This window comes from Tenrec ecaudatus, chromosome 8 (genome assembly GCF_050624435.1).
Source record: "Tenrec ecaudatus isolate mTenEca1 chromosome 8, mTenEca1.hap1, whole genome shotgun sequence".
Lineage (NCBI taxonomy): Eukaryota > Metazoa > Chordata > Mammalia > Afrosoricida > Tenrecidae > Tenrec > Tenrec ecaudatus.
In genome coordinates, this window is record NC_134537.1 from 4,332,356 (window position 1) to 4,357,582 (window position 25,227).

General features: G+C 46.8%; 1 protein-coding gene across 1 annotated transcript in view; it reads right to left on the reverse strand.

Annotated features, from left to right (window-relative positions):
- Positions 1 to 25,227, reverse strand: part of ANKUB1 (ankyrin repeat and ubiquitin domain containing 1) — a 51,776-nt gene that overhangs the window by 17,350 nt on the left and 9,199 nt on the right. Inside the window, exon 3 of the mRNA XM_075555851.1 lies at positions 18,800 to 19,016. Coding sequence (XP_075411966.1) covers positions 18,800 to 19,016 — 217 coding nt within the window. The remainder of the gene's footprint in view (positions 1 to 18,799; positions 19,017 to 25,227) is intronic.

Sequence of the window (25,227 nt, forward strand, 5' to 3'; positions counted from 1 at the left end):
ATGCGAATGAGGGGTGGTGGAGTGGAGACCCAAAGTCCATCATAGACCATTGGACATCCCCTCACAGAAGGGTCACAAAGAAGGGACAAGCCAGTCTTGGTGCAGTATAGCACTGACAAAACACACGAATTCCTCTAATTCTTTAATGCTTCCTCCCCACCACTATCATGACCCCATTTCTACCTTACAAATCCTGCCAGACTGGAGCATGTACACTGGTACAGATAAGAGCTCTGGACACACAGAATCCAGAACAGATAACTCGGGGACAGTGATGGGAGTAACAATACTATGAGGGTAGAGAGAAGGTGCGGGGAGAAGGGAGAGAAAGGGGTAAATGATCACAATGATCGACATAAAACCCTCCACCCCCAGGAGGCAAACAACAGAAGCATGGGTGAAGGGAGATAGCAGACGGCGTAAGACATGAAAATAATTTATAATTTTTCAAGATTCACAAAGGTGGGAGCATAAGTTAGGGAGGGGAAAAAAGAGGAGCTGATACCAAGGGCTCAAGGAAAAAGAAAATGTTTGGAAAATGATGATGTCAATCAAGTGCAAATGTGCTTGATACAATTGGTGTATGGATTGTTATAAGAGCTGTAAGAGCCCCCAATAAAATTGTTTCTTTCAAAAATAATCCAGACAAGAAATTTCTGTCATGGAACCAGAAAACTTGCACCCAAGTATTCAAGTAGTATCTATAGGATGGTCAATGGACTATAATGGTCTCTGCCTGACCATAAGGCTGATGGAGCCTCTTACTTGTGGCTAGAGGGGATATGCTACTGGCTCAGTCTGACCAGATACTCTGCAGATGAGTTTGGGGCTCTCACTGTCCCGTAGAGCCCTCTACAAATTGGGTGTTCATAATGTTTGCTTTGATGCTAGAACACTGAGTATTATACAAATGGCCTTCATGGGCTCGCAGGGAAGTACCTTGATGCTCCCTTGCTATCCTCTGGTCCTGGGTTTCGTGCGTAGCCGCCCTCTGTATGGCAAAGACAGGGTATTTCAGTGATGCTGATGAATTCATCACATGCTCCTCGAAGCCTGTTCCTGGCATCCCTGACATCATAATCCCTTTCTCTTTCATACAGGAGTTTCCAGGCAACTCCCAGGTCTGCTGCTCTTCTCCCTCCACACATTCCTCCTGGCAAAAAGAAACCGGAGCTTTCCCACAAGGCTGGCCAGGCCCTCTTCTTCTACTTTACGTGCCTCCCCCGACTCTTCCACCGTACACTGGCCCCACCTGCCACCTGCCTTTCCAACATAGCAAGAAAAGACCACACCCACCTGAGAACCTAAAAACATAAGATGCCTTCTACTAAAAGCGTTTTCCTCCAGCTTGCCGTCAGCTGTGGCTTTCTCAGGGCACGTGCTTCTGTGCTGGGATTCTCTCCTTCCTAGTAGGATTCCCACGGACGATTGACTCCCGGCCTGTGCACCTCAAGGGCAACCACCAGCCATCTGGGAGTGGAGGCTTCTGTATTGCTATGGCATGGAACAGAGCTTCCCGACAAAGAGAAACTAGAAACCCCGGCCTGGCCATTGGCCTTAGAACATCAGCCAGTGAAAAACCTCTGGACCCCAACAATCTGTCCCCATTTTGCATGGGTGGACTCAAATGCTGCGAACCCCCAAACAGCCCATGTTTGTCATCGTGCAGCGCCCAGGATGCATGCTGTGTGCACCCAGCTCGCAGGATACCTGCTGTGCACATGCAGAGGGCCACCGCCTGTGCACTTGACCGAAAGCACCTAGCCACTACCAGGACTCCCTTTATACTTTTTATCCTAAACCCTCATTGTACCGTCCTCAGAGCCCCTGTCACCAATACTGGAGAAATCCTGGTAGCCAAGTCCATTAATCATTGGGCCACTAAGGGCCAGGTCAGCAGTTTGAACCCACCAGCCACTCCCAGCAAAGAAGGTGAGGCTTTACGCTCCCATCATACGCTACAGTCTCAGAAACCCACCGGGGCAGTTCTACTCTGTCTTATAGGGGAGCTGCAACTGACTGGATGGCAGTGAGTTTGGAGTTAGGCTCATCATCAATACCTAGCATGAATCAACTTGTATTGAACTTTGTCTGAAATTCCTTTACTGAAAAGGAACTTCCTTTAGGACTTAACCGACAGTCTGGAACTTGGTAGAGATCAAGACTTACTCAAGCATGTTCTTGTTACTGGGTGCTGTTGTTGGTTCTGATTTATAGCAACCCTGTACAGCAGCATAAAACCCTGCCCTAACCTGTAGGACAGGTTGACTAGAGAAACACAATCAGGGACACTCACGTATGCATGAGGAAGAGCTTTAGACCAAAGAGTAATTGTATATCAAGACAACATTCCAGGCCAGTAGAGATCATCCATAAGTCTGATATTAGCCCATAAATTCCTCTTCAGACTCATGCAGCCACATACACTGATGCCGACTACAAGAAAATCACAGGTCAGTGGGTGAGAAATCTTGTGGATCCAATGGTGCGGAAGCATCTCAGCTCTGGTGCAGGTCTCCATGTGGTCTCTCCAGCTCTGTGAGTGCGGCTCTTCAATAGGAAGGTGAAGCAGAGAGAGATCTCTTGTGTGGTTTGAGAGAGCGAGCGAGAGAGAAACAGAGACAGACAGAGAGGAAGTTCCCAGAATCCTTATATGAAGGCCATGACCACAAGGAGGCATCATCAGGCTGTGACCTGATTGAGAGACTAGACTCCACCCCTTCTTCTTAATACCCTCAAGTTGTCACAACATTATGTAAATACCACATGTGCCAGCCTCTAAATTGTTATGTTTGAGTGCACTGATGCAGCCACTGTGTCAATCCATCTTGTTGAAGGTCTTCCTATTTTTGCTGCCCCACTGCATTACCAGGCATGATGTCCTTGTTCAGAGACTGGTTTCTCCCGATACCATGTCCGAAATACGGAAGACAAAATCTCATCCTCCTTGCCTTTAAGGAGCATCCTGGCTGTACTTCTTACAAGAGTACTTCCCCACAACCATAAATCAAATGCATCAATCTTTTTATTCCTTATTCAATGTCCAATTTTCACATGCATGCGAGGCCATTGAAAATACCATGGCTTGAGTCAGGTACACTTTTATCCTCTGAGTAACAACCTTGCTTTTCAACACTCTTGTAGAGCAGATTTACCCAATGCAATGTGGAGTTTGATCTCTGGCCTGCTGCTTCCATGAGCACTGATTGTGGATGAAATCCATCAGGTGAGACCCTTGACAACTTCCATCTTTTCTCCATTTATCGGAATGCTATCTATTGTTGCATTGTGAAGATCTTGGTTTCTTTACATTGAGCAGAAATTGATACTGAAGGTGGCAATCCTTGATTTTCATCACGGACTTCAAGTCCTCCTCACTTTCAGCAAGCAAGGTTGTGTCATCTGCATCTCACAGGCTGTTCATAAGCCTCCTCTAGTCCCGAGGCCACATTCTTCTTCAGACAACCCAGCTCTTCAAAGCATTTGCTCAGAATACAGATTGAGTCCAAATCTTGGAGGCTACAACCCTGACACACACCTTTCTTGATTTCTAATCATGCAGTATGCCCTTGTTCTGTTTGCACAACTGCCTCTTGATCCAGGTACGAGTTCTATATGAGCACACCGTAGTGTTCTGGGGTCCTCATTCCTCCCAAGTCTACGCACAGTTTGTTAAGATGCAGACAGTTGAATGCCGTGGCATAGTCAATAAAACACAAATGTTCTGGCATCCTATGCTTTCAGCCAGGATCCAATTGGCATCATCAGTGATATCCCTTGTTCCACTTCCTCTCAAGAATCAAACCTGAACCTCTGGCCACTCATTGTCAATGCACTGCTGCAAGCATTGTTGGATGATGTTAAGTAAAGTTTTACTCAAGTAAAGTTTATAATATCAATCAGTGATATTGTTCTTTAATTTGTGCATTCCGTTGGACCACCTTTCTCTGGAAAGGATACAATTGTTAACCTACTCCAATCAGTTGGCCAAATAACTGCCTTCTAAATATCCTATCATAGATGAGTGAGTGCTTCCAGTGCTTCATCAGCTTATTGAAACACCTCAACTGGTATTCATCAAGTTGCTGGAGTCTTGTTTTTGACTAATGCTTTCAGTGCAGCTTACAAGTCCCCCTGTGGTACCATCGGTTCTTGCTACATGCTAACTGACATGGTGGAATATGGACTAGGTCTTCTTGGTATAATGACTCTGGATTCTTCCCATCTTCTTTTCATGCTTCTTGAATCATTCAATATTTCACCCACAGAAACTTTCAATATTTCAACCACGGTTTGAAATTTTTCTTGAGTTGTTTCAGTTGAAGAAATTCTGAGTGTGTTCTTCCTTTAGTTTTCTGACGGTAGGCCTTTACACACTTCTTTATAATAGTTTACCTTGTCTCCTTGAACTGACCTTTGAAATTTTCTGTCAGCTCTTTTACTTCATTATTTTTTCCATGTGCCTTAGCTACGCTATGATTAAGAGCACGCTCTGGAATCTCTCTTTTTTAAAAAAAACATTTTATTAGGGGCTCATGCAACTCTTATTACAATCCATACATACATCAATTGTGTAAAGCACATCTGTACATACATTGTCCTCATAATTTTCAAAACATTTGCTCTCCACTTAAACCTTTGACATCAGGTCCTCCTTTTTCCCCCTTCCTCCCCCTCCCCCTCCCTCATGAGCCCTTGATAATTTATAAATTATTATTTTGTCATATCTTGTCCTGTCCGATGTCTCCCCTCACCCCCTTTTCTGTTGTCTGTCCCCCAAGGAGGAGGTCACATGTAGATCCTTGTAATCGGTTCTCTCTGATCCTTTCTTTCTTTTTTTTTTAAAATTTTTTTTTATTTTAACAATTTATTGGGGCTGATACAATTCTTTTCACAGTTCATACATATACATACATCAATTGTATAAAGCACATCTGTACAGTCTTTGCCCTAACTTTCTTTCTTTCTTTTCTTCCTTCCTTCCTTTATTTTTTTTAAGCAATCATTTGCTTTTTCAGGTCTTCTGTCACTAGTGTTCAATGCATCAAATCTGTTCTTGAGATGTTATGGAAAATCAGGTGAGATAGACTCAAGGTCAAATTTTGGCTCTTGTGAACTTGCTCTAAATTTTCTTAGCTTCAACCTAACCTTGCATATGAGCAATTGATGGTGTGTTCTGTGGTCTGCCCCTGGTCTTGTTTTAGCTGCTGTTATTAAGTTCCTCCACTGTCTGTCTCACAGGTGTAGTCTCTTTGATTTCTATATCTTCCACTTGGGGAAATCTATGTGTACAGTTGCCTTTTGTGTTGTTATGACAAGGATTTGCAATGAAGATGTTGTTGGTCTTACGTAATCCTGTCATGTGATCTCCAGCTTTGTTTCTACCACCAATGCTATATTTTCCATCAATTGATCCTTCCTCTTTGTTTCCTTTGCATCCCTGTTGCTAATTAATTATTAATGTATATTTATTGCATGTTTGGTTGATTTCAGACTGCAGACATTGGTAGAATTCTTCACTTTCTTCATCACTAGCATTTGTGATGAGTCCATAAATTTGAATAATATCTGTATTAATTGCATTTCCTTGAATGGGGATAGATATACTCCTATCACTGACAGCACTGTTCTTCACGAAAGATCTTGAAATGTCTTTTTTGACAATAAATGCAAAGTCATTCCTCTTTAGTGTTTCATTCCCTGCATAGTAAACTGTATGATTTACTTATTCAAAATGGTCACTACCAGTCCATTTCAACTCACACATGCCTACAATATTGATTTATATGCATTCCCTTTCGTTTTTGACAACTTCCCAACTTCCTAGATTCATACTTTGTACATTTGAAGGTGTGATAATTAACTGATTTCTGCAGCAGTTTCATCTCGCTTTGAGTTAGGCCCCCACAGCAAACGAGTGTCCAGACGGCTTTCCGGGAGTTTGAGGAGGCAGCTCTTCTTCGGTCGTATTTTGAGAGCCTTCCAACCTCTTCCGCCACGCTCTCTGACAATGCTCTGCTTCTTCACGAGGTTTTCAAGATATCACCGTGTTTCTGTTGGGTTCGTAAGGTCTTCAGTGGTTAATTCCTCTGAAGTTGGGCAGTCTATTCCTTCCTCGTCGTCTGAAAGTCGTGCGGAAACCTGCTCATTGCGGGCAATCCTGCTGGCTTTGAAATGCCAGGGACATAGCTTCCAGCATCCCAGCAACTCACTGCCACCACAGTCAGACCAACTGACCAGTCCCCACTGAAACCTTGGCGATGCTGCGTCTTCATTCACCCCTGGTGTGCCACTCTTTTCCAAATCTCAGTCTCTGGAGCAGCCTTCTGCTCCTGCTCAGCTCCCCTTGCTGGGGATATTGCTACTGAGAGATTGCACTAACCCCCAGCATTCTACAAAATAATTCGTATCTCTCACCCCCATCTGCCTTTCCTCTAGCAGTCTGTGTCTCAGCTGGTGGCAGCCCTTCTGGTTACCTGAGCTGCAAAGGTGGAAGTGGTTCTTCCCCCCTCCCCTTTCCTCATGACCCACATCCACACAATGCCTAAGGCCTGCTGTGTTTACCTCATAAACATTTACAAACATTGCAAAACATTGGCAAAAGCTTTCTTCCTCCATCTCAACTGGCATGGTGCTACTTCACGTCTACATAACCTCTAGACTAGATTTATCCCAGGAAGCCTCCGACAGCCATTCCCTCTCTCTATTCAAGTCTCTCTTCACAATGCTTCTCCTGTCCCCATTGGCATCCAGTCTCGTTTATCACTCTCACCACATCACTTTCTGTTCCCCTTTCTTCACCATTCTTCCTCCATTTAAAATAACTTGTCTTAATGCTTCTGTTCTACTTATTTACTCACATGAGGTGCTTGTTTCTCGCACTAAAATGCCAGGTCTGAGAGGGTATGGACCTTGTCACTCATACAGGTCTATCTCTGCCTGTCCGAACAGAGCCTAACGTATAATGAATGCTCACTAAGTGTTTGTTGAATGCAAGTCTGCCTCACTCCTTCAGTGCTTCATTGCTCACTGCCCTTCTGACCACTCAGGTGCCCTGCCTGGTTGGTTGGGCAGCACTCCTGTGTGCACACCAGGTTGTTCCTTTGCCTGGAGCCTTTTCTGTCTGATTGCACCAATTGTTCATGAGGTCACCCTTGAAGCACTTCCTCCAATGAGGCCTCCTTGACTCCATCCTCCTCTCACCCCTGCAAACACATGAAGAACCAGCTTCTCTGGGATCCTCTAGTATACAGTGAAACCTTTCTTCACTGAACATACATGAATGTTTTAAAACCACACCTTACAAACATGATCAGTGAACCCTGAGCCCAAGAATCATGACCTATCCATTCTTGTAAGCACTACTTTCATGGTGCTTTGGGGTTGCAAGTAGATCGTCAAGAAAATGGCAACCAGAGGGTAAGAGGAAGGTGGAGGGGAGAGGAGGGAACTGATCACCATGATCTACATATAACCCCATCCCAGGGGAATGGACAACAGAAAAGTGAGTGAAGGGAGACATCGGTCAGTGTAAGACATGAAAAAAATAATAATTTATAAATTATCAAGGGTTCATGAGGGAGGGAGGGTGGGGGAGGTAAGGGAAAACATGAGGAGCTGATACCAAGGGATCAAATAGAAAGAAAATGTTTTGAAAATGATGATGGCAATACATGTACAAATGTGCTTGATGTAATGGATGGATGTATGGATTGTGATAAGAGTTGTATGAGCCCCCAACACAATGATCTAAATAAATAAACAGGTCTTGTGCAGGAGATATACCCCTCCCCCACCCCCCACCCCCCAAAAAAGAAAAGGACAGCCATCAGACCTACGTGCGTTAGGATCCAAGATGGGCTAGTCTTCATCTCATGTATGACCCCTCTGCCTCGTGCCCTCTGTGTCTGAGTGTCTTCTCTCTCTACTGGCGGGCTCTCTCTCCTCTCCACAGGAAGATACATGCACACCACATGAACACACATTCCCTCCTCCGGGCCCCTCCTTTATCGGTGTTCAAGGCTAGAGCTTGAAATGCACTCTTTCCTTGGTACTCCTGTCTGGACTTGTGGTTTCTCAGCCTTGACCTGGTTCTCCTTTGTGAACTGATTCTTATTTGCCACACCTGATTACCCGCAGATCCTGATTTCCATTCCTGGCCTCATTCCACAAACCTGCCCTGACCCTGACAGATCTGGCCTTAGCTATGAGTGGTCATTCTCCTCACAGATGGAGGATATTAATTTGTAGAGGCCAATTAGTTATTCTGTGGAAAAATGTCTTGACAAACACTTCCTAAAATATGTGTCATGGGAGCCTTGAATGTATAGAGGGTTATGTGTTGGGCTGCTAACCTCAGGGTCAGCAGTTTGAAACCACCTGTCACTCCGAGGAAGGAAGATGAGGCTTTACTCTCATCAAGTCTTACTGCCTCAGAAGCCCACAGGGGAAGTGTTACCCTGTCGTGTAGAGGCCGCTATGACTCAGAATTGACTCAGTGGCAGCAAGAAGATATGGGTCATGGTTGGCATAAGAGATTTACTTTCTTTAAAGTTCTGTCTTATATTTTAACTTTCTTATAAAAGTTTCAATTCTCATAAGTAGCACTGAATAAAAGACTTAACAAAATCATTTTATTGGGGCTTGTACAACTATTATCATAATCCATCCATCCATTCTCTGTGTCAAGCACATTTGTATATTCGTTGCCATCATTAGTCTCAAAGCATTTGCTTTCTACTTGAGCCCTTGTTAGCAGCTCCTCATTTTCCCCTCCCTCCCTGCTCCCCCTTCCCTCACGAACCCTTGATAATTTATAAATTATTATTTTGTCTTCTGGGAATAAAAGACTTTCAACATTGCTCCAAGTACAATTATTTCTTTTCCTGGCTCAGATTGTTTACTATGTTTTTAATTTGTTGTGAATGTTTCTCACAGATGGATGTGGGAAAGCTTCTTCTGGTGTTGTGCCCCAGCCTCCTTTCTCTTCCAGTGGACGGGATAGCCTGGCCAGCTCTCACAGAATCAGTCCTCATTCTAGACGGAAGGACTTGGTTGATTCCAGTCCAGTAGCTTAGAGGTTCAGTAGGAAGTTGGCCCTCCTTCTGCTCAAATGCAGTTTCTATTCCAGTAACTTTCCTTATGCCTCATGACCAAGCCCTGACCTGGCTATGTCCCAGAACAAATGCCAATGTCAAATCCCACCCTTTGAGCTTTAGGACTGCAGCCCTTGAAATGGAAATGCTTACTCTGAGCTCCAATCTCTGATGTTAAGCTTCTGTTACATGTTTTTCAGAGCTCCCAGCGTCAACAAAAACAGCTTGTCTATTTTTCTATCTCTTGTGTCATCCATCCATCCGCCCCGAAGGCCAGTCTCTGGGGTCAGATTACTGTCACTTGCTTTCAGAGTCAATAACCAGCTGTCTACTCTTGGGTCAGGCATATACCCATCCATTCGCCCATCCAAGCTTCCATCCATCTATCCACCCATCCATCTATCCATCCATCATCTATATGCTTTGTTGACCCATCAGAGCTTTGCTAAATTTTCTTGAGGCTTTGTCTTGTTTGATTTCACCAACTGTCAGTTGCTGACTGACTGGATGAATTCTGATCTCCTAGGATTTGAAGGAGCCCTGGTGGCACCGTGGGTTACTATGCTGGACTGTTCACCCTAAGCTTAGCAGTTCAAAAACCACCAGTCTTTCTACTCCGGTGACAAGCTACAGTCTCAGAAACCCATAGAAACAGTTCAGCATCCACTAGATGGTAGAGTTTTATATTTCTGTTTTTATCAGCAGCACTTATCTAAAGCTAGTCTCAACATTATCAGTGTGCTCAGGGAGATAGCTCCACTTGTCCCACCTGGCCTTACCTAGGTGTGTGGTGCAGGTGTTTGACCCTCTGCTCCTGAAGGGTGGCCATTTGAACTCATCCAACAGTTCCATGCCGGGAAGGTGTGATGGGCTTCTTCCATAAAGATGATGACAAGAGACCTCAACTGATCACCTCTGTTTCATCACAAGTTGCAATCAACTCAACTGTAGTGAGCTTGGTTTGGGTTTTGGATTTCTTAGGTAGCTGCCTAGCTTCAAGGTCACCACTCTTTGCAGCTCAACTTGTTAATTGCTGATGGAGCCCTGGCTCTGGGAGTGTTCAAGAAGGCTATAGTTCTTGTGAGCTGCCATCAGCCAGTCTCTGACTCATGGTAAACGCCCCCTGTGACAGAGTAGAACTGTCCCACGTGATCTTCCCGGCAGCTTGACAGACCTTTCTGCAGGGGAGTCTCTGCAGGTTTGAACTGCACAACCACACTGTGTTGCTAACCTCAAGGTCAGCAGTTCCAGCCTCCTAGTCACTGCAAGGAAGATGAGGCTGTTTGCTCACTAAGAGTTACAGCCTTGGAACCCGATGGAGCAGTTCTGCTTTATCAGAAGTGTGGTAGTTACACAATTTCATGCCAACCTGATAAATAAGAATAACGGGTAAAGTCTAGCTGTCGATCAGGTCACAGCCTGATGATGCCTCCTTGTGGGTGTGGCCTTTTCACAAGAAGGATTCCGGGAATTTCCTTTCTCTCTCTCTCTCTCTCCTTCACCTTCCTGAACATGAGCCACTTTGATCCATGCTGATGGCAGCCAGAACAACCCTGGAGATGCCTCCACTGCCACTGGTTCCACAAGACTTTGCACCCACTGGCTTGTGATCTTCCTGCATTTTGCATCATTGCAGATGATGTGTGAGTCAGAGAGGGATTTATGGACTAGTATCAGACTGTGGGTTAATTTTTCAGACTGTGGACTTGATCTGCACTGAGCTGGGATATTTTCTCAATATACAATTGATCTTTGATATAAAGGTCTCTCTTAAACACATAGGAGTGTTCCTGGTTTTTTTTTTCTCTAGCCAACCGGACTAACACAAAATAGGGTCACGGTGAGTTGGATTGACCGGCAGCTGGGAGTTTGGTGTGTATTGGTTTTGAATCACCAAGGCACTGCACAGTGCATCATTCTGACCAGGAACGGGACCCCTCCATCCATTTCATTTTGCTTGAATTCCATGTCTGGTGGTAATCGTTACCAGTGCTGTAACTATCAATATCAGTTCCTTAAAATGAAGCAACCCTAATTGCTAAAAAAAAAAAAAAAAAACCACAAAGATCACAATGAATTATTTTCCTGCAAATGTCCAACTTTGGGAGATCCAGCGAATTTCTAAGCAAGTTAATCAGATCATGTATTGGCTAATCCCCTCAACACTATTCATTCATAACTCATTTTTGGGGGTTGTGGTCTGCTACACAAGAACTTCCTAAATAAATTCAGGAGTTGTAACTGGGAAATAGAAATTTACCTGAAAAACACTCTGTTCCTCCAGAAAACAGAATTTAAGCCTGTGTTAGTCTGGGGAAACTAGAGAAACACCTCCACAGAAACGCATACATGTATAAGAAAGAATTATATATATGTAGATATATTATACACACATATATATATATACATGGTAAGTGTACATTCAGAAAGCATCCCAACTCAGTCCAGTCCAAGCTCATGAATCCGACTTAGCCCATATGTCCAACACTGATCTAAAAGTCCTTCTCAAATTCATAAAACTCATAGAACGATGCCAAATGCAGGAGGATCACAGGCCAGTGGGTAGAAAGTCTTTGAATCTCAGCACTGGCAGGGGACTCCATATGGCTTCTCCTGCACCCAGGGCTGCCTCAGGGTAAGTCCATGTGGCTTCTTCTCAGGGATGTCTCACGGGAAGTGAGCCTTTCCAGCTAAGACAGCCACACACTGGTCAGACCATCAGAGGACATGAGACCAGAGAACCAGAAGGGTGAGGCTCACAGAGCCATTTAACTCTCTGCCCTTCAATTAATCCCACATGTGTTTATCAGCCAGGTTGGCACAATAAACTTTATCTCAAAGCCTATTACTAAGATTCTGGTCAAATTAATGATAATTAAGCTTTAGGACTCCTTACTACACTAACTTCTTTTAATTCTCGCTTCTGTTTTCTTTCTTTCTAAAGAGGAGCATTACATTTCGATGAGCTTGACACAACCTGGCTCGATCCACTTTTGACTTACAACCCACCTACCTTACCAGGTCACACAAAACAGTGTCTACAAGCACTGGCGCCTCTTCTAGGCAACTATCCTTAACCTTCTGCTACCTGTTCACTGTCTCTCAGGCTTCAGGATTCCTCCTCCCTCACTCAGAGCCAATAGCTACCCACCTGGTGTGAGGTTTTCTTTCATTCCTGACTGTGGCAGAAATGTCTTTGATTGGGGCTTTCCCTGACAAAGGGGAACATAAAGCATTGACTAGAACATTAAGGGTATCAATAAAATAGCAACCAAAAACATATTGTGGAGCTGATGGCAGGGGCTTAAGTGAAGAGCAAATGCTTTGAGAATGATGAGGGCAATGAATGCACAAATGTACTTTGCACAATGAATGTATGTATGGATTGTGATAAGAGTTGTATGAGCCCCTAATAAAATAATTTTTTAAAAATCTGTAACAACAACAAAAACATGCTGGGTACACAGTCCTAAGTGTGAGATTTTATCCTTAGTTAGCGATGTGGATAAATCACTTACCTTCTCTGTGCCTCGGCTCAGTTCTCATCCCTAAAAGGAATCAATAGGACAGTGTAGGTCACCTTGATCCCCGGGCTGGTAGAGGGACCCTGGGACCACTCTGAATTCTCTGGTCCATCATCTTCACCTCGGCCATCTTTCTGGCTCCATCCACTCTGTTAAAAGCAAGTGCCCCAGTGGCCGTGAAGTCAAATAAAAAATGTGTTTTCATTGCCTTTGGTCAATTACCAGCTTCTTGAAAACACACATCAGAATCCCTTTCTTTGTCCATCTACAACAGGAAGGCTCAGTTCTTCCTTCAGGGCGACAGCTGCCCACATCGCTTTTCTTATTTGTCTTCTGTCGGCTTGCCCTGACCATGTCTTGAGCTCTGGCCTGTGACTCTGCACTGCCCTCTCTTGATTTATTTCCTAAGGAAAGCTCCTCACCCACAAGTGCTTTCACCTCACCCACAGGTGCTTTCTAGGGGCAGGATGCTACGTGGTTGTTGTGGAGGACTAGAAGACATTTACCAAACGGCATCAAAGAGAACGAGGGGGGCTGGAGTGGAGACCCAAAGCCCAGCTGTAGACAATGGGACATCCCCCACAGAAGGGTTATACAGAGGGATGATTCAACCAAAGTGCAGTAAAGTACCGACGAATCACACATCATTCCTCTAGTTCCTAAATGCTTCCCCCCCCCCACTACCATGACCTAGTTCTACCTTACAAATCTGCCTAGACCAGAGAACACACTTTGGTACAGACAATAGCTCTTGACACATGGAATTCAGGAAAGATAAACCCCTCAGGAGCAGTTGTGGGAGTAGTGATATCATCAGGGTAGGGGGTGGTTGGGGGGAAGGGAGAAAGAGGAAATGATTGGATATATAGCTCCCCTTCCCCCGAAGGGGCCAGATAACAGAAATGTGGGTGAAGGGAGACCATGGACAATGTAAGATGGGAAATAATAATAACAATATACAATTAATCAAGTTATTCCTGGGGGTGAGAGGGTGAGGGAGCAAGGGGAGAAAAGAGGCACTGATACCAAGGGCTCTGGTAGAAAATGTTTTGGAAATGATTATGGCAACTTTATGAACAAATATGCTTGATAAAATTGATGTATGGAATGTTCTAAGAACGGTAAGAGCCCCCAATAAAATGACTTAAAAACAGCAAAGATGTTTGCTGTGCTTATAGGTTTGCACTGACTAGTTGAAGAACCTTTGTGGAGAAACAAAACAAGCACCAACGAAGCCTCTGGGCTTCTTCATCATGTCAAGTTCCGGCAAGCCACATGTGCCTTTCCCCAGTTGCCTCCTTTCACTAAGGACACCGCCAGGATGTAGCCGCAGCGTGTCGGCGCTGCCGCCTCCTGAAATGTGATCCACGGTGACGTGACCCTCTCGTTCCTGGGGTTTTCAGTTGGTCTCGTCCAGTTCGTGTAAAATTCAGGCCAGATTCTCAACAGTGCTGGTTAGTGCATTGCTCTCCCTCTGTCTCCCCGCTGCTCACCTCTCTCTTCTCTGTACTTCCCACGGCTCTGTACCATATCCATCCTCTGTCACGATAGCCCTGCTCATGAACCTGTAGCTCTCAGTGCATGACTCTGCTCTGATTCCCGCAGGACTCAGTGGGAGCAGCGCCCTCCTCTCTATCCCACCATGGGTTAAGCTCATGTTTCTGAAACTTCTCTCTCGTCTGGAAGCCTGGGGTGTCCTCTCTTCCTCCTCTCAGAGGATCCACATTCCCCCAATGTGAGGTGCTCTATCTCACATTCTCCAGGAGGCCAGGCCCCGTGCCCGGCCACCCACCCAGCCCTCTGAGGCTCACTGGATTCTAACTGAGCTGGTCTTTTCCGGCGCTCCCCTGTGCGCTCCGGAGCACACAGCAGTTGGGGCTCCTTTTAGAATGAGCTAGTGTGCGCAGTGACCGATTGGGCTACTGAGATCTCTTACCCTCATCCTGAATCTAAATGCTTCTCAAAATGCTTCTGACCTTCCACTGCCTTTGCAGAAAGGCCAGGGGACAGTTTCCAAGATGGGCCGGACAGCCTGGGAATAGAGGCTTGTCAGTGACTCGTTTGCTGTCCACTTGGAAAATGAACAAACTGGAGACTGAAGGAGTGCTGCCTGCTCCAGGCAAAGGGAACGTCCGTCTGTCCTTTGGAAGCCTTCCTTTCCTTGTCCGACCCCACCCCTGCCAACCTGCCGTGTTGCCATGGGGATCTAAGGGGACCACCTTGGCTCTGCCTGGGTCCCTGTGTTCCCCCTGGAAGCCCTTGTTCTGTGTTTCTGCCTTCCCCGCGTTCCCCACCTTCCAAGGAGCCGTTTGAAGGGATGGTGCCCTGTTCTCGAGGGGCCCTGCGCTCACACATCACTTACCCATTCCAGATAGCTTTACTACTTAACACCTGTAAAAGCTGGCCTCAAGCCAAGTCACTTCTGAATTCTCTTCCAGCACTAAAATACCACAGCCCGAGCAGCACAGCCTCGAAGATCGCTCAGGGTTTTCGTATTCATCCTCTGAAGTCCTATGACATCACTAGATTATAAGATGCTAGATGTCCAGCGACACACATCACTCTGGACGTTTTCATCATGTGAGCTGCTGTCACTTTCTGGGCACAGCTGAGCCCACAGCCAACACGAAGAACAGGTCTGAGTACTTCACAGCTGATGGAGCCCTGAAGCCGAAGGTAGGTGAGCTTCTTGTTTGGAGATCACACACAGGAGGAGGATAGCGTGCCCCTCTTCCAGACATGGGGGTTCTAGGCTGGGTCCCCTCCCAGGCCGCACCCTATCTCGAGGACAAATCCTAGAAAGCTTCCTCTAATCAAAAAGAGGAACAATAGTGTCGATACGGGGAGCCTCAATGTCAATAGCATGAAGAAAAGCATGCTAACCAAATATAAACACCAGGCGAAGTACCAATACCTGGACATGTTATATATATAAATGTTATATATATATAAAACATTAAAAGTATATATAAATATATATATATAACATTAAAAGTATATAAACAATTAAAGTGTATATATATATATATTTACTTTAACTCCAGAATGTCTATAAAGCGCTATGTGAATAGGTGTTTTTTTTTGGGGGGGGGGTAGTGGTGGAGGTGGGGGTTGAAGGGGAGATGATGTCAGGAGTAGAAAGGAATGTTTGGAAACTGATTGTAGTAGGAATTGTACAATTCTGCTTGACATGATTAAACTATGCAAGGATATGATATATATTAATATAAAAAAGAAAATCATGTAATACCATTAACCATTAAATAAATGTAAGCTGAAACTTTAAAAAAATTAAGTAAAAATGTGCCAAGAGCAATATGCCACCTGCCAGCAAGGACCCAGTCCCCTCTATCGAGCAATAATCTCTATCAAGTTCAAACCATGTTCGGTACAGTTAAAACAACTCTGACAGCCTTTCACTTGGCCTTAACCATGTGTGGTGCAGCAGACACACGTGGACGTTTGGTATTTGGAGAGACGTGATAATCCGCATATCTGAGTCGGGTGGTACCACCCCTAGAGGGTACCCGTTTGACCTGCGCAGTATTGGCCTCACAATGGCCTCACAGGTTTACAAGGGATTTAAAAAAGAAGTCTGTATCGGTTTGAAATGAGGTGGCCTAAGGCAAGGGTCACAATGCTTTATGTCATCTGCTACCACCTGTGCTAACAAGAAAGAAAATGCCACTGAACTGGCTTCTCTATGTGTTTAGAATACCTGGAAAGAGAAACAGAGGCTGTGCTCAGTCTTGACAGGCATGGGGATCTCCTTGCAGAAGGCACCCAGGCTTTGTTTTTGGCTCCTTTAACCAGCCCAGCACTGGGAGTAACTGAGTGAAGTTGGATGGACAACAGGACTCCCTGGTGACCCAATGATGACTAACCCTCAGATGCCATCTCTTGTGGCCATCTGTAGAGGCTGATACTTGCTCTGAACCCTAGGGCAGATAAGCTTCCTGGTTGGTGACCAGGCACAAGAATTGGGTAGTCTATTCTTTCAGACAAGGAAGTCCTAGGCTGAGGCCCTCCCAGACCTCTCCTCCTCCATTCATCTTTTCATGGGTCAAAATAAAGCTCTGTGAACTTTGTGAGATGTTTCAGTGAGGGAACAAAGACGGGGGCAGTGAGAGTCAGGGGGAGCTGGCTCCCTGGCAACATGAACACAGGTGTTTTCCTAACGTGTGCGCTCAGGCTGAACTCTGAACTCAAAAGAGGCTGCACAGGCAGCTGGTCTGAAAGCGAGGGTCCCTCTAACTTGAGAGTGGGGCTCCCCTCTGGGTGGCTGGGAGCAGAAGTAGAGTGCTACAGAACTGGCTGGTGGTGAGGATGGAGACTGGGAAGATGCAGACTGGATCGCTCCCACATGTAGGGAACTGGATTTCTGGGGATTTTCACTGAAGTAGTTAGTAACTGGATTCCTGGTTCCAGCAGGGGAGGTTGCTGGGAAATGAGGAGCTAATAACAGTAAGTACCCCCCTCAAAAAAAGTTCTAAAATTGATCGATAGTTTTATTGTCATGTAATTCGCATATTATACAGTTCAATAGTTCAATCACATGAAGATTCTTCACATCTGTGAATTATATGACAATACAACTATTTTTAAAAAGGATTAAAATAAATAAAATAAAAATGTGATTACCACCCCGGCCCACATAGTCATCAAAAAGACGCCAAAACAATACTAGGAAAAGCAAGAGCACTCCTGGTGATCTGAGAAGGGACCCTGCAGGTGTTGTCAGGTTAACCTTGGACGGTTCACCACAAGGCGGGCAGTTCACACCCACCAGCTGCTGCTTGTGAGAAAGATGAGCCTGTAGAGCAGCGGTTCTCAGCCTGTGGGTCGCGACCCCTTGGGGGGGGGGTTAACGACCCTTTCATCCATCACAGTAAGCAAAATGCCAGTGATGAAGTAGCAATGAAAATAATGTTATGGTTAGGGGTCACCAAAACCTGAGGAACTGCATTAAAGGCCCGCGGCTTGAGGAAGGTTGAGAACCACTGCTGTAGAGGAGAGGGTAGAACTGCCCCTGTAAGTTTTGGAGACTGCCTGGTCTTGGCAAAAGGGACTCCATTTGAATCCGGTGCTTCAGCTTGGCTCTCAGAATTTACCTCTCATAGACCTCCCTTTCACTGACCTCCCTCTCTCACTGATCTCCCCCTCCCCTGCTCAACCTTCAAATTCCTGGAGCTGGCTCCTCCTGGAGCCAGAATGTTTTCTGAAGATATGCACGCTCCACTCTAGCCGTCCTTGGCATATAGATAAGGTCAAAGACCTTCTCCCTTCTGAAGCACCTGTGTGCACAGATCCTCCCCAGATTGGACCCTTCCCAGCTGTGTCTGTCAGCAGGGGTATAAAAACCGCAGCCTAAATTTCCCAAAGTGCGATTTCAATAGCTCAATTCCCTGAGTTGATGAATCCACCCGCAAGCCTCCCAATAAAGCCTGCTTCTAAATTTTGCCGATTGGATCTTTGGTTCTGTTTCGCGCCCCAAAATTCCTTACAGAGACCATGACTGTTTATGGGAGTAGAAAGCCCCATCTTTCTCCCACAGAGTGGCTGGTGGTTTCAAACTGCCCACCTTTCAGATCGCAGCCCAACTAGTAACCACCACACCACCAGGGCTCCCTGTGGTCACTATGAGTTGGGTAAATCTGCTGCACAAACCCTCTTTAAAAGTGTTGAACAGCGAGATGTCCCTTTGAAAACTAAGCCACACCTAACCCCAGCCCTTTCAATCACTTCAGGCACGTGGAAGTTGGACACCAGTGAAGGACGACCGGAGGAGAATCCATTCATTTGAAGTATGGTGCTGGCCAAGAATATTAAAAGGACCGTGGACGGCCAAAAGAAGTGGGGGGGAAATCTGTCTTTGAAGAAGTACAGCCAGAATGCTCCTTAGAAGCAAGGATGCGGAGACTTCTGCTCACATAGTTCGAGCGTGTCATCAGGGAGACCGTCCCTGAGGAGGACACCGTGCTTGGTGAAGTGGGCCCATAAAAAGAGAAGATCCTCGATGAGAGGGACCAACACAGTGGCTGCAGCAGGACCACGCTTGTGGGGAAGGCCCTGGAGCAGGATGTCCAACTCTGTTGGACAGCGAGCTGCTGTGAGTCGAAACACACTTGCCAGCACCTGACAACAATCACAGGAGGGGGGGCGCGGTGGGGAGGGCTGTACCCATTTCTATCCGGTAGTCCCTGAGGGCGTTGCAATCGTACATCTCCTGGCCCCGAGGGGTCCGTAGGCAGTAGACACTCACGGGGAAGCCACATCTCAGGGTCACCAGTGTCCTCAACTCAGACACTTTGAGATCCAGAAGAGAAATGCTGTCCATGATCGGCAGCGTCTCTTGTGTTACAGCATTGAGCACGTAGAGCGTCGGCTGGTCTTCTTCCTGAGGGAGAAACAAGAAGGGAACTCACAAACACGTATGTTCGGAGGTTCCAGGGGATGGCTGTGTGACGCATAGTGATTACCCAGGGGCTGCTAACCATCAGGTCAGCATTCGAATCCACCGGATGTGCCTTGGAAAGACGAAGCTTTCTACTCTCCAAAAGAGCTACAGTCTTGGAAACCCACAGGGATGGATGGTCTGCCTTGTCCTACAGGGTCCTCAGGAGTCAGCACTGACTCCATGGCAGGGAGGTTTTGTTTTTGAGCTTACACGGCCCCAGGGGAAAGGGCTAGAGGCAAGGGGGGGCAGGGTAGAGCGTGGGTGTCAGTGAGCAGGTTTTATGAGCGTGAACCACCTGCCCGGGTGTTTAGAGTGGAAGGAGAGTGAAGGGGGCGGGGTGAGGGGAGATTGGAAGACAGAGTGAAGAGAGAATAGTCGAAAGGAAGGAAGGGAGAGCTAGAGAGAGAGGCATAGACAGAGGGACGGACGGACGTGTGGTCACAGGAGAAGGTGAAGAAAGTCAGAGAGAGAGCAAACAAAGGAATCCGTGTCAATAAACTTCTGGGACAGAAATAAACTATCGTGTCTAAAAGGAGCCCGCACTTCCCCCTTTGGGCTGTGGCACCAGCAGAACCGTGCACAGAGGGGGGAGGTTTCCGTGAGGCGTCTTGAGAAGGTGCTCGGTGGGATGGAGAAGGGGTTAGAGATGCTGCCTGTGACTGAGAACCGCAGTGTTACTGCTGGACACTTTACTTTCCAGAAAGTTCCCTGACTGCTGAGTCTTCTTCCATCGGCGGCTGCTGCAGCCCCTGCCTGCATTGAATGAAGCGTAGAAGACGTGGCGGGGCCACAAGACCCTCCTGAGGGCTCGGCCTACAGACTCAAACACAGGAGAGCGTGGCCTGCACTTTACATCCACGCGGCGTTCACAGCTGCCCAGTGACGAGAGTCCCGTGTGCCCTGGTTCCACTGGCACTGCCGTGGATTCTAAGCCGGTGGGCCCTTTTGGAGAGTCCCGTCTGAGCCCTCACCCCCGAGGCGCAGGGCTCAGTTCTGGTGACCACGGGCCTGACTCCTCGTGGTGGGCTTTTCGTTGAGCCTGCGGCTTGACTCCGTAGTTTACGAGCCTCCACTCGGACAGTTGAGAGTGAGCCACAGTCCAGGTGGAGGGGCACCCTCCTTGTTCCTTGTCTTGGCAAGGCAAACAGGAAAGCCAGCAAGCGGGCGGGGAGCTGACATGGGTTCAAGAAGGGAGTCGGGGCACAGCACTACCCTTTCTGTGATCAGCGGATGACACCAAAGCAGAAGTGAACACACGGAAATGGGTCTCGGGGAGGGGGAGGGAGGAAAAGCTCAATGTTTTCTCCTTTCTGAGAAAATGAAACTGGGTTTCACTTCCTCTTTAGAGGATTGGGGAGGCGCGGTTTTTCCTCAGCGCCCGGCCAGATGGGCCTGACAGCTGGAAAGTGGGCCCTGCTGTCTGCCAGCGTCAGGGAGCCGTGCGTCTAAGCCACGGCCCAGAGGGCACCAGACCTGAGCGCTCCTTGCAAGTGGCAAGGCATGAGGAGTTTGCTGGTTTGAGCATCCTACCTCAGGACATGGAAGCTTAGCCTCTCTCTCTCTCTCTCTCTCTCTCTCTCTCTCTCTCGCTCTCTCTCTTTCTCTCAGGTGATGGGGGCTCCCGAGGGCCACACGTGCCCCTGGGTGAATGTCGAAGTCATGCCACATGAGATGCGGAATGACATTCCATTCTGAATTACAGGCATAAAAGGTGGGAGGGAGGGAAAGTTTCTGCGGATGCATCCTCACTCTCAGTGAGCATCCATCTCTCATCAGGGTGGGACACAATTCAAGAGATTTCCACGAATGCTGGTTACTCTCCCCGGTCCCCTCCCTGTGCAGGGTGCTCCACACGCAGGACGCAGGACGTGGGAGTCGCCTCAACAAAGGAGCAGCAGGGTCGGGTTTGGAATAAGTCGGAATCCACCACTGGGCAGCAGTGGGCGTGGTTTTGGTTCAGGCTAAGCTGGGAGTCCCTGGACGGTGCGGTGGCCAGGCTGGTGCGGTGGCCAAAGCTTAGCAGGTGCAGTCCACCCAGACGGAGGCTCCTCTGGAAAGGCCCTGTTGACCGACTTCCAAAACACTCTGTCATGCAGACCCTACACAGCACAGTAGGGGTTGATGCACACGGTTTGCGGGGCTGGAACAGACGAGATGGCAGCTGGTAGTGTCGGCAAGATCGAGGCATCGCCAACTGGCCTCTGGATTCCCTGTAGCTACGCCGGCTGCTCCTGGCTCTCACCTCTACTGCGTGTGGCCCCTCCTTTTGTCGCCCAGTCATAATTTGTGTCTGGTTCCTCCAGGGCCCCTCCCTGCTGCAGGCTTATAATGGCTGGCATTTATTGCCCTCCTCCACGATAACCCACTGGCATCACCCAACCCTGGTGACACTGACAGGCAACAAGGTTTTAGTGGAGGGCCTCTTTGCATGGAAACCAAAGCAAATCACCCGCAGTAGGTGTGATGATGCAGAAAACCAGCCAACACACGGAGCTGTTGGACCCACCTGAGGTGCTTAAAAGCCTATTTCCCTCAATGACTTTTCATAAAACTGCACAACAAACGGGAAAAGAGGGTCCTTTGCCCTCTGACCATGCTCATGCTCCTCAAGACAGATGTGCGCCCAAGCAGAGTCATGCCATGCTGAGACAGTTTCCCAAGAGAACGGAACCGAGAGCGCTGTTTGCATGAGAGCACCCTTACCACCAACATCAGCGTCACAACATGCTGTCTGGAGGACGGTGATTAAGGTTGGAAAGCATGAACTCCCATTTTAAAAATAAGGACTATTTGCCTTTAAAGAAGATTGAAGTGGAAGAGTACTTTTTATAACTGTACTTTATACTTTATAACTGTACTTTTTATAACTGGCTCTGGACCGAGCGGAAGAGAATCACAAACCTGCCTTAATCGCCAGATGAAACCCGAAAGGCCAAGAGAGAAGATGCTCCTGATTAATGAGACCAGGATCTTAACTCTCAGGAAAATGAACCCCTACAGATTCTGTTCCTATTTTTAGCACCTGGGAGCTTGTTACCATATAAATAAATAATAAACAGCGAGGGACTTCTGAAGAACAACAAAACAAAACACCTTGGCTGCTATCCTGTCGATTCTGACCCACAGGGACTCTGCGGGACAGACTAGAACTGCTTCTGGGATTTCCCAACGCAGTGACCCTTTCTGGGCAGAAAGCTTCACCATTCTCCTGTGAGCACCTCGTGGTTTCAGACCGCTGACCTCACAGCTGACCTCATAGCTCGTGCACCACGTGACCCACGGCATCACTAGGGCTCCTTGAATAACTTCTTCAGCCAACATGAAAAGCAAAACAAGACAAAATATCCTGAATTCATAATGCATCTTAAACATTGTTTTCATTGACCCATTTTCACTCCACATATACATCATGTAGTGAAATAAGTGGGGAAACCCATTTTAAGTTCGAAGCAGTTCTTCACGTTGGTTAGATGGAAAGAGAGTAGGACAAGCTGAGTCAAAGCCACTTTCCAGCTTGTCCATCCAAGGGAAGACGGCTCTGGATGGATATGAAATCCTGGGTAATGCTGCTCAGCGGGACAAAGGAAGTCAGATGCTGTTGACTACACAGCCCCATGCGCACATCACTGCTGGACGCACGTAGCATTGAGTGCTTCTTTATCAGCCAACCAAGACATTGTTTTCAAGGAGACTGTCTTTCTTTTCAATCAGAAGAAATTCATGGGTATTTTACATGAAAATAACTGCATTTCGGTCTTTATAAAACAAAGGCAAATGAGCTGTGAATAAATGCACAATAACAATGCAATAACAGAAGCTAACGAAAAAGACTGCAAGAGAGCAAACAGGTTCATGTTTTGAACATGCTGTACCTGTGCACAAGTTCTGCCTCTTTATATTTTGGATGTGACGTATCAAATAAGCAGAAACTGGCCCCAGCCATTTAAGAGCACATGAACAGGAGAGAGAACTTAGTTTTTATTAAACTGTTTTGGTTTGTGTTTGTCCGGGTGGACTAGAGAAACAAATCCATGGGCACTCAAAGGTGTGTAAGAGAGAACTTTATATTAAAGAGCAATTGCACATTAAGAAAACATCCCAGCCCAGTCTAGATCAAATCCATAAGTCCAATATTACCCCATATGTAGATACTAGTCCATAAATTCCTCTTCAAACTCATGCAGCCATGCAATGATGTGAATGCAGGAAGATTACAGTCCAGTGGGTGGAAAGTGTTGTGGATCCAGTGGCAGTGGAAGCATCTCAGTGCTGGTGTGGGTCTCCACGTGGCTCCTCCAGCTCCAGGGCTCTGACAGCATCAGCCTAGCTCCATGTGGCTTGTCAACAGGAATGTCTCACAGGGAGTCAGCATGTGCCTCACCTCCAGCAAGCTCTTTATCTCCTTAGCACCTCCACTTTCTAGACTCTTCTTGCTGGCTGACCTTAGAAAGGGCACCATCTTATGTATCAAGCGTGCCTTTTAGAGAAACATTTTCTCTGTTTTTAGACAGACATGCTTTTGTGTATAAAATATACTGAGAGCACAAATTCTCAAATGTAGCTCCTGGATTTGACTGATTACCGGTCTACTTTAAACCGTGCAGTTGGAGAGCTCAACTTCACGAGGGTGGGTAAAAAAGCGTATCTACTGGATCCCAGTCCACACACAAGTGATTTCATTCCGGACAAAGTGTGTTTTCATCTGCAGTCAGTGCGCGCCTGCAGACAAATTCTCCCAGCAGTAGACTTACTGTTGTCTCTCCAGGGGATCTGTTGGGCCAATTAAATTCAGGCGATGATATCCCTGAGGAGTTTATGTCAACGGTCCTTTGGGATTCCCAGGGGACTCAAGTTTCTCACAAGACGCAGGACTGTCACAGGGCTTATTGTGAAGAAATTTTAAGAAAATTGTAGATTACATTGGTAAGGAAATGGCCGGAAATTTGAGCTGAGGAAAGAATTTTTTTTTTCCCCGTAACAACAATGGGCCTGCCCATTCTTGCAGAATAGCGAGGCCTGCCCAACAAGAGTTTCACTGGGAATGTGACCCCCCTGCACCCTAAAGCCCTGCTCGCTGATCTTACCCCTTTGGACTTTTTTTTTGTTTCCCAAGCTCAATAGTTAAAAGAAAAATGATTTGATGGCCACTTTTGACGTGATACAAATCAAAGAGTACAGAATTCTTCCAAGAAGGTTCCCCAAACACTCCCTGCCATCGAGTCAGTTCTGACTCACAGTGCTCCCCTAGGATACTGGAGAACTGCCCCTGTGGCCTTGTGAGACGGTAACTCTTTTTTTAAAATTATTATTATTGACAGAATACCAAACGATATTTACTGTTTACAGTAGTAAAGGACAACACATAATGTACACATTGGTGAAGAAACACAACAGAGCCAACAAACACCCCACCCCCTGCCCACATAGCAAACGGCAACGGAAACAAGAACATTCCCAGCAAGGTTTCACACAAGCAGGAGACGAAGGGTCGTGTCACCCCACCAGGTGACTACAACAAGCAGAGACCGGCCGTCCGTCAGCAGCAATGACCCCCACTGAAGGACAAGGGGCAGCAGGTTGAGACTTTAATGGGTAAGGATTCCCAGAGGGTTCACAGAACTGAAATCGCCCAGCTAACATCTAGCCGTTCAACCTGCATTTGGAAAGCGGCCCGGCAAAATCGGTGAGAACAGCACGAAGCCATCTTTGCAGGGGGGTCAGCTGTCACCCTTCCCAGGGAACTCTGGAACACAAGAACACAGCTACAAATCCAGTACTCCATAGTCTCACCTTGTCATGCAGGGACCGTGACTCAGCAGAAACAAGTAACAGGACTGAGACCACCATGTGATGAGCAGAGGGGAACTGTGGCCATTAGTGTCTCCTATTGAATCCAAGGGGAAAAGAGAATGGAGTTTTGCCATGGCTGCCCGCTGTACCGATGGACAGCCGCTGAACATGCTCCTGGGGACTCGAGTTCACAGAGACCCGCGGGGAGGTCTCCTTCTTTGACGTTTCAGGAGCATCCCTTTGATATTACCAGAGGGGAGCAAAGCTGACATTTGCAACATGTGGGTACAATTTCATAAGCTGCTCAATCTTCTCTTCCTCCCCCACCAGGCTCCCTGCACACAGCTGTCCAGGGCAGCAC